Here is a 9617-nt window from a genome sequence, read left to right on the forward strand (position 1 = left end):
AATGCTTTCCACAAGATATCTCATCATGTCTCTGGGGTATGTGAGCGAGGGAAGAAAAGCTCTGACTCGATTGGAGAGAACATAAATCTCTAGACCCCAAATCATTTTGCAAGAAAAATGCCACCTAGGGGCGGTATGGCGGTCAAGTGGTTAGCGCGCAGACCTCACAGCTAGGAGACCAAGGTTCAATTCCACCCTCGGCCATCTCTGTGTGGAGTTTGCATGTTCTCCCCGTGCATGCGTGGGTTTTCTCCGGGTACTCCGGTTTCCTCCCACATTCCAAAAACATGCTAGGTTAATTGGCGATTCCAAATTGTCCATAGGTATGAATGTGAGTGTGAATGGTTGTTTGTCTATATGTGCCCTGTGATTGGCTGGCGACCATTCCAGGGTGTACCCCGCCTCTCGCCCGAAGACAGCTGGGATAGGCTCCAGCACCCCAGCGAAGAAAAAAGCGGTAGAAAATGAATGAATGAAATGCCACCTACGTATTTTGTATGAAAACTTCCACAGTTAGTACACAAACAAAATGGTTACGCTAGCGTTCAAAATCAAAGAGCTCTGCCTCCTTCTCCTTCCAGAAAGCAAAACTGCGATCAATATATTTACAAATGTCTTCATTGTTGAAACACGATAAGTCCATGTCACTGCGGCCTACATCTGGCGAAGCACCTTCAACTACAACCAAAGGCACCGGTGTGGAATCTGATGATGGTCTTAAGTCTCCAAAGAAGCGAACTTTGATGTCGTCAAAGCCGTCCCTCCACTGTCGTCTCCCGGTTTGGATTTCCTGAAGTACAGCCTTGTGGAAGTCCCTAACCTTCTCCCAGGGGAAAGTCCCAACGTGGTCAAAGACTTCGAAGCAGAGCAGATGCCTCATTTTCCTCTCTTCTTGTGACAGCCCCTGTTCCAGGATGTGGAAGTATCCCAGCATAAAGAGGTCCAGTGTCAAGCTATCGTGGTCCACATCTGGCAGGAATTGTTCCGGGGAATACACAGGGGATGGGTTTTCGGGGGTGCTGGCTGAAAAATAGGACATGTGAGCGTCATTCACCTGGAGTTTATTCCTCCAGGAGTTTAACATCTTATCCACGGCACCTCGTTTTTGGCAGAAGAGAAACATGGATGGGACACTTTTTTGGGCTTCTGATTTTACATCCTGGTCCTGCCTTGCTGCTCGCATTGAGATAGCGTAAGCTGACTTCTTCCAATGGCTCAGAAACAACACAACAATACGTTCTTTCCTCAGACTGGTCGTCTCGATCACAGGTGGAACTTTTTTAGGGTAATCGGTTAGCTTGTTAGGTGCAGAAGATTGGTTCTTTTGGTTGTTGCCAGGCACCACTCCAGCAAAGGGATAAATGCCACCTATCTGACCTTCGAAGTTGGCTCTAAGGTTTCTGACCGACACTCCAAACTGACGGATCTCCTTCTCCACTTGAGCTCTGTGTGATCTGCTATAGCTCTTCATCTCATGAGCAAAAGCCATACCAATGAGTGGCATCTTACGTCCATTTGTGTTTTGCAGCAACACATGGCCTGGGCCTACCACTAAACCATCCCGTACCTCCTGAAAATCCTCCACCACACCCCCCTTAGCTCCTTCCTCGGTGGTTAGAGTTAGGCCGGCCACCAGCAGTGACATACTCCTCACAATCTCTGAAACGCGGCTGCACCAAGTCGGGAGCGAGAGACTTTCCTGCGCATCCATTTCTTGCAGGGCCTCTTTGTTGAGTGAAATGTTTAAGATAGGATCAGGTAGAATAGATCTCAGTTCCTCTGTCAACCTGATCAGCTCCAACTCATAGGCCTGGTAGCACTTCTGAAGGGACACATTTTCAATCTGCTGTTGCAAATAATGAATGTCGTCTTCAGTTAGGAGCTCTCCAAAGGGCCCCAGGATGGCATTGTGGGTTTGGGAGTACTTCCAGCCATCCACAGGGGAGGAACTGTGATTGAGGTCCTGTAAGAGACGTGAAAAATAGTTTAGCAGTTCCGCTGGCAGTTTATTTTCATGGTTCCCAGAGGATGAATACTACTACGTATAATACCTTAAACAGCAAGACCAAATTAAACTATGAAGGATACTTTTCCTAACAGTTCAGTCAATGGGCTAAACCTGGTTTCTAGTCTGGGTGTTCCATGCACGCCCAACCGGAAGGAGGAATCAGGACAGCCACGGTGGAACTACAGGAGGTGGCCAAAGACAGGGAAGTCTGGGCATCCGTGCGACTCAGATCTGTAATGAATGTATGCATGGACTACGACTAGAACTGACCAGTACCTGTCTTCTTTGCTCCTCCTCATCCTGCAGTTGGGTCTGCAGCTGTCGCACCATCACCTGGCGTTTCCACTCAGCAATGGGGCGTCCAGCCTCATCGTGAGTAGGCACTAGGGACTCAATGTCAGCCAGGATCACATCAACAATTGGTACCTCCTCTGCCAGCTCCTCATTGTCTTGTTTCTGCAGGGGGATGGCGTGAAGGTTAGCGGTCTGGAGACATCAGTAGTGATCTTGTGCAGATCCCTTGTGGTATAGAGGTCAAAATTTGGGATTTTCACATTCTAGCTTTGATTTCCTGTCATGGGAATCATGATTGGAACAAGGGGTGTCTTTGGTCCTGTCCACGTGGGAACTCTCCAGGGTGTTTTTTTTTTGTCGGGTTGAAAAAAAATTATAGCCACACAGTGTGGGCTCAGTAACGCACACGGGAATAGGAAATCGTTATGAGATTTCCCCACTCTGGAAACTATTTCACAACAACCAGAGCACTGTTTTTGTGGATGTAAGGATGTACGTAATAAAATACATTTCATCCACAAAAAGTTTCCATGTGGACAGGCCCTTAGAATAATCGACTATTTGACAATATTGATTCCATTATCAACTTCACAGTCAAACTGTATGAAAATGTCCTGTGCTCAAGGTCGTACTATTCCGACTTCTGTCTACGTAGGGGTGCACACGGCTGCTGCTGAGCAAATATTTTCACATAGAATGTATTTGTTTTTGTTAGAAATACCCAATTTTGATATAAAATTAGCCTAATTGGTAGTGAACACTAAGACAATCATCAACTTCAACATACTTATTGTTATATTATATATTGTATATATATTATACATTGATCACCCCAAGGAAGTACAACATGTGTCACCAGCTTCATACTTACACATCACATGACAACAACAAAAATGGCATATCATTTAAAACGGGTAATGCTTTTATGCCTTTTTGTGGAGTTTGCATGTTCTCCTCGTGCGTGCGTGGGTTTTCTCCAGGTACTCCGGTTTCCTCCCACATTCCAAAAACATGCTAGGTTAATTGGTGACTCCAAATTGTCCATAGGTATGAATGTGAGTGTGAATGGTTGTTTGTCTATATATGCCCTGTGATTGGCTGGCGACCAGTCCAGGGTGTACGCCGCCTCTCGCTCCAAGACAGCTGGAATAGGCTCCAACATGCCCACAACCGTCGTGAGGATAAGCGGTACAGAAAATGGATGGATGCTATTATGCCAACTTCAATTTTATATTCTGACTATGAAAATCAATATTCAAAGACAGCCCTAACTGCAACATCAGACTGCTTGTTTTAGAGTAACAGAACGTCAGAGACTCTAAGGACTTAGCCTGCAGGCTCGAAATCGACTGCAATCTGCTACTGAACAGAAATGAGCATGTTAAATCAATGTACCTGTTGTCCAGTGAAGACAGCTGTGATGCCAGCTTGTTTCAGGGACTTCATTGTCTTCTTGTGGGACATCAGAGTGAGGTCTCTCTCTGGTGGCTTCAGCTGGCTGAACGACGTCACCACTAGAAACATCATGGATCACAAAATGTTATGTTCTGTATGTTGTTGATCTTCATTAGATTGTGGGTTAAGACTGCTGAGATAAAAGAGAAAGAAAGAGACATTCCAGGATATTGCAGCAAATATGCCGATGGCCTAGTGGTTAGCATTTTTGATACACAGTCAGGAGATCACGGGGAGATCTGGTTTGAATGAATGTGAGGGTGAATGGTTGTTTGTCGATATGTGATATATATTGATATATCTATATGACGGCAACCAGTCCAGGGCGAACCCCCAAAGTCAGGTGGGATAGGTTCCAGCATAGCCCAGTGACTCAAGTGAGGGCAAGTGGCATAAAAAATGGATGAATGGAAGGGCAGCAAATACGCCCCCAAGTGGAATTAAGCAGCAAAGAGCGCAATCTGACTGGGTATGTACAAAGTGCAAAAGTGCAAACCTATCCCAGCTGTCTTCGGGCGAGAGGCGGGGTACACCCTGGACTGGTCGCCAGCCAATCACAGGGCACATATAGACAAACAACCATTCACACTCACATTCATACCTATGGACAATTTGGAATCGCCAATTAACCTAGCATGTTTTTGGAATGTGGGAGGAAACTGGAGTACCCGGAGAAAACCCACGCATGCACGGGGAGAACATGCAAACTGGAGATGGCCGAGGGTGGAATTGAACCCTTGTCTCCTAGCTGAGGTCTGCACACTAACCACTCGATCGTCGTGCCGCCCTATAGTAAATTCATTCATTCATTTTCTACCTCTTATCCTCACAAGGGTCATGGGGGTGCTGGAGCCTATCCCAATTGTCTTCGGGCGAGAGGCGGGGTACACCCTGGACTGGTCGCCAGCCAATCACAGGGCACATATAGACAAACAACCATTCACACTCACATTCATACCTATGGACAATTTGGAGTCACAAATTAACCTAGCATGTTTTTGGAATGTAGGACGAAACCACAGGGAGAGAGATGGCCGAGTGTGGAATTGAACTCAGGTCTCCTAGCTGCAAGGCCAGCACACTAACCACTACTCCACCGTGCAGCCTGTATAATAAATAAATCTTATTTGTTAATGAAACAGCCAATTTTGTTAATTGAAATGGAAAAAGGCAGAAGCTATTACCATAGAACAATACATTTAGTTTATTTTAAAGAATGGGTATTAAAAAGCACTTACTGTTCATCCAAAATGTGAAGGTACATGCTTTTCAATGAACTCCAACCGAAGGCATAGGATTCAGTGATGGGCATATTGTACATGTGAAGTACCTGAGGAGGCCATGTGAATTTGCTGCATGGAGCCCCTTGTTTGTCTTTCGGGAGCATGAGCCAGAGTCACTAAGGATGAGGATGAAGAGGTCGCTGGGAGCCGGGGAAAGGGGAGGACTTCCTTCACTGGCTGGGAGTGTCGTTGACAACATTTAAAGGGACAGTGCACAAAAATGTCTTCCACTGTTCACATCAATTACAGTATTTACAATAGTACTCCTATGGCTAAGGTGTGTGAGGGCAAACTAGCCTGCCCTTATGGACTTGCACTGGGATGAAGATGAAGAATAGACATCCACAGGTCTCTTTTATTAAGTGATATGAGTGTCTTAATATTTTTTGTCCACTATCATGCAGCCATGTTTGCCCACATATTTATAACTAGTAATGAGTCACCTTGCTGCTCTCCATGTTGGTTCTTGCTCGTCTCAAAGCAGCAGGAGCTCCTCTTTCCTCGAAGAGAGACTGAAAGGACAACAGAAACCAGATAAAAGGAGCCCTCACAGAGTCATCTTTGAATATAGAACAGGTAATCAACCCCCTCTATGACACACACGTAGATACTTAATGCAAAGAACAATAGTCACTTTGGCAGGCTGAATCAAAAGGTGGTGAAACATGAGCCTGATCAGTGAAAGTGTTAGATGCCACACAGAGTGTGCAAGAGAAAGCTCGTGAAGAGTTTGTGGAGATGTGATAGCCTGCTTCAGGTAACCTTACGGGTTTGCTGGAGTCCATTAACAGCATAATCAAACCCACGTTGTTAAATACAGTATGATCTCATTTATACCATTAGCATACAGCGTACCGTAAGATAAGCTTTGTTTTTTATCACATTTTTCCACAAATACTTATTGTAAATCTGTGTTACATAAAAATGTCACACTAAAAACATTATAATTTTGCTGCACTTCAGGGTGTATACCAATGATTTTTTTCCCCCCAGTTTGACATTTTGTTTAATTTTAGTAATACAAAATTATAAATCAAATTAAAAGTCATAAGGTGGGTATCTATGGGGGTGTACAATTTGGGTTGTGTTCATTCATTTTGATTGTATTTATTTAATTTTTGGTAAAACTATACCATTGTTTCTTCCAGCATGGCATGCTATGCTTTTGCAGCTCAAGATCCAAATTAGATATCCGCCCCCACCCACTAAAATACACTACCTTTTGCCATAAAATTCACATATAATGTACATAAAAAGCACATTATTACAACAAACATGAATGAAAAAGACCTTTCCCCGCTTGATGATGAGTAAAATAACTTCCATCACTTTGACAATAACAGAAACTGTACTCACAGTAAAGTCGTCTAGCAATGCAATGGCGGCACCTGCAAGATGGTAGAATCTAAAAAGCTACAAATATATGATTCAACAGTCAGATTGTCCACAAACTGCTGCTTGTCACATGGAACCAAATAAGCTAAATAGCACCGAAGCAGCATCCTCACCTGGACACAAACCTCAGATGCTGAGGGAGGCACCGTAGGCTCCTGTCTATAATTAAAAAGGGGGGATAGGGTGACCTGCATATGGTGGTGGTATAGAACAAGTGGATGCATGCAGGAGACTGGTATACTCTCAGCTGGTGTACAGTTTCCATCTCACTGATTGTGACACAAGGGAAGTGATGTCATAACAAGTCTGTGATTGAAAAAAAATGCTGTAGCATACAGGTATACTATGTGCAAGAATGATATGTAATAATTGATCACCTACCAGATCCATAATAGTGGACACCTGTCATTTAGTGTTGATGATGATGCTGGACTACTGCAGTGATGCAAACCTTGACCTCTTGCCTTTCTATCAAATATGGTTATAAATGCAGAAAAAAAGCAATAACATAAAAATGTAAAAACAATAAAAATTTAAAAGTATGTGTGTATATTAGGGGTGCTCCAATCGATCAGCCACAGATTGGTATTGGCCAATATCAGTAGAAAAACAGTATCAACATCGGCTGATACTAGCATTCAGAACAAACATGTCTGCCGAGTGTGGGACTTCCTGTCTTTGTGAGTGATATAAGTTCTGCACCCTGCAAAACGTACCTCAAAAATGTCTCACCACGGTGGCGCTTTTGGTGACGAATACTTGGCAGGGTGTGGTGAGTTTGAGGCTCGCGATGTGATCATCCGTCAGGCAGCGGCTACAACGCCCCGGTCCCAATACACCAGGGGTCTCAAACTCAATTTACCTGGGGGCCACTGGAGCTAGGGTCTGGGCGAAGCCAAAAACGTACCACTTCCACACGGATAGGGAGGATAACTATTAACAGTTATTTAACCTTTAACATGAACATTAATCAAACGTAATAATTTTTTCTGGGTACATGATACCATACAGCATCCATATCAAACTTGCGCGGGGCACACTAACATTAAACTTTCATATCAAGGCGGGGGCCTCAAACTAGTGTCCTGCGGGCTACATTTGGCCCACGGGCCGCGTGTTTGAGACCCCTGCAATACACTACTTGCGAGTGTGGGCAAAATTTGGGGATGAGTATCACCTCAGTATGGATTTGGGAGCATGCAGACACTATTTAGGACTCTTAGTGCAGGAGGAACTTTCATTGTATGCAGGGCTGCGTTGTTTCATTCAGGTTTACAATTAATAATGTGAGAAGACTAGTGAAATTGTGAAATTAAAAATTCCGAGTTGTGAATACTAGCATTTTGTTCATGTTCTGGTAAAACAAATATTAGCTTTGTTTGGCGTAACCATGCAAAAAAAGCACACTAGCACAACAATACACATAACAACACACCCCCCACCACTTATGCGTTCATGGAAATCCAAAACAGTTAACAGGGTTGCTAGGCTGCCCCACTCCTTACAAAAAAACCTCACCCCGAAGGGGTCACACAAAGTCTTGGCCCACGGACCTTCTCTGTCTCTGAGGCTGCTCGCAAGGAGTCTTACACTGATGTGACCCACACCCAAAAGCCCCCCCCCCCCCCCCCTCATCTTCACAGCTAGACAAGCTCGGCAGTCACTGTTCAGTTTTACTGCAGTGGACTCCAAATGTGGCAGGACCACGTTGGGTCTCATCAATGTTGCAGTGGAACCGGTGTTGACAAGGACTATGCACGGGCCTCCCACTAGGGTGATGGGGACATGGCAAAGGGTCCAGCACTTGCTGACTCAGCGCTGTCATGTGCTTCAGGGAGGAGTGGAGCCACGCTCCCCAATTATTTATTATTGTGTATTATACATCATACATACAATATATTATACATAATTATACATACATATATAACGTTTACATCTGTGAAGCATCTGCCCATGTGCTATGTGTGTTTTTACGTAGGGTCATGCTTGGTGAAGAAATATGTTCTTTTAATTAGAATTGATGAGAAAATAAGTTTATTATGTATAAAGTTATTGACCTTTTATGTTCAGAAATGTATAAGATAATAAATACTACAGCATGTTACATCACTGAATAAACACATAAAAATTCACAAATGGAGTAAGTGGCGTCATCTTTTGCGTTTATGGTACCGGCTTATTTTTGAAAGGCGTCAATATTTATTTATCTAACACCCTTCATTCATTTCACTTAGTTTGCAAATTTTTATTTGTGATGTTAGTCAAAATATTGTGAGATTATTTGCTTGAAGAGAATGATATTTGAGTGATGGCCAAGGTACAAATATTATCGATAAAAGGTTATTTCCATCTGTGATTAATTACAAGTTAACAACATGCAATTAAACATGATTAAATACTTTAACGTTGGAGAGCCCTTTTGTATTTTTTCATCTAAAAGAATATATACAGTACATATATATTGTTTTCACTGTTTGTTTTCAAGGTGTAATTTTGCTAATAATTTTAAAAAACTCATATCAACATCATATATATAACGACCAAATGATAAACATACCGTATTTTCTGGACTATATGTCGCACAAGACCAAAGATGCATAATTAGGTAGAAAAATACATACATAAGTCACACTGGAGTATAAGTCGCATTTTTTGCTGGTAATTTATTTTATAAAGTACTTGACCAAAACAGGCATTACGTCCTCTTGGAAAGGAAGTTCTAATAACAAAAGAATAGCGAACAGGCTGAATAGGTGTAAGATATGCTAACACAATGGTTATTCAGCTACACGAAAAATAAACATGAACAAAAAAGGTGTCCAGTGTTTTTGTAACATAAACAGTTTTTTCATTTATAAGTCGCTCTGGAGTATAAGTCGCAGGAACAGCCAACCTATGAAAAAAAATGTGACTTATAGTCCGGAAAATACGGTAAATAAATATAGGGCTGGTTCCCATTCATCCATTTTCTATACTACTATTGCAGCGATTCCTTGAATATAAATAAAACAATAATATATATATTTTTTTTAATCTGAAAAATATACTCACCAGACACTTCATCGGGTACACAATTACATCCTTCACAGCGATTAGTTAATTAATTAAATTGCACTGCATCATACAAAACAGCTCAATATGATGCACAGCAATTCTTCACCAAACTAAAATAATCATCAAAT

At 42.6% G+C, this 9617-nt stretch overlaps 1 protein-coding gene across 2 annotated transcripts; it reads right to left on the reverse strand.

The window, feature by feature from the left end:
* Window positions 1-489: 489 nt before the first annotated feature.
* On the reverse strand, window positions 490-5871 carry espnlb (espin like b). Of its 2 annotated transcripts, XM_058068900.1 has the most exons (5): window positions 5484-5871; window positions 4996-5217; window positions 3698-3816; window positions 2285-2464; window positions 490-1963 (listed from the first exon to the last, which is right to left on the reverse strand). In XM_058068900.1, exons 2-5 carry the CDS (start codon window positions 5000-5002, stop codon window positions 539-541), a joined length of 1731 nt encoding a protein of 576 aa, XP_057924883.1. In that variant the 5' UTR covers window positions 5003-5217; window positions 5484-5871; the 3' UTR covers window positions 490-538. The 2 variants fall into 2 exon arrangements, with proteins under 2 accessions (XP_057924883.1, XP_057924882.1); XM_058068899.1 differs by lacking the exons at window positions 4996-5217; window positions 5484-5871 and having other exon boundaries at window positions 3698-4070.
* Window positions 5872-9617: the final 3746 nt, after the last annotated feature.

This window comes from Doryrhamphus excisus, chromosome 3 (genome assembly GCF_030265055.1).
Source record: "Doryrhamphus excisus isolate RoL2022-K1 chromosome 3, RoL_Dexc_1.0, whole genome shotgun sequence".
In the NCBI taxonomy this organism is placed as follows: Eukaryota; Metazoa; Chordata; class Actinopteri; order Syngnathiformes; family Syngnathidae; genus Doryrhamphus; species Doryrhamphus excisus.

Bases quoted from the DNA above. Each gene is read 5' to 3' on its own strand.
- espnlb (XM_058068899.1), bottom strand. From the start codon at position 3,829: ATGATGTTTCTAGTGGTGACGTCGTTCAGCCAGCTGAAGCCACCAGAG. The intron at 2,465-3,697 runs GTACATTGATTT...ATCCCCCTGCAG, and splicing joins CTGTCTTCACTGGACAACAG to AAACAAGACAATGAGGAGCT. The intron at 1,964-2,284 runs GTACTGGTCAGT...CGTCTCTTACAG, and splicing joins AGGAGGAGCAAAGAAGACAG to GACCTCAATCACAGTTCCTC.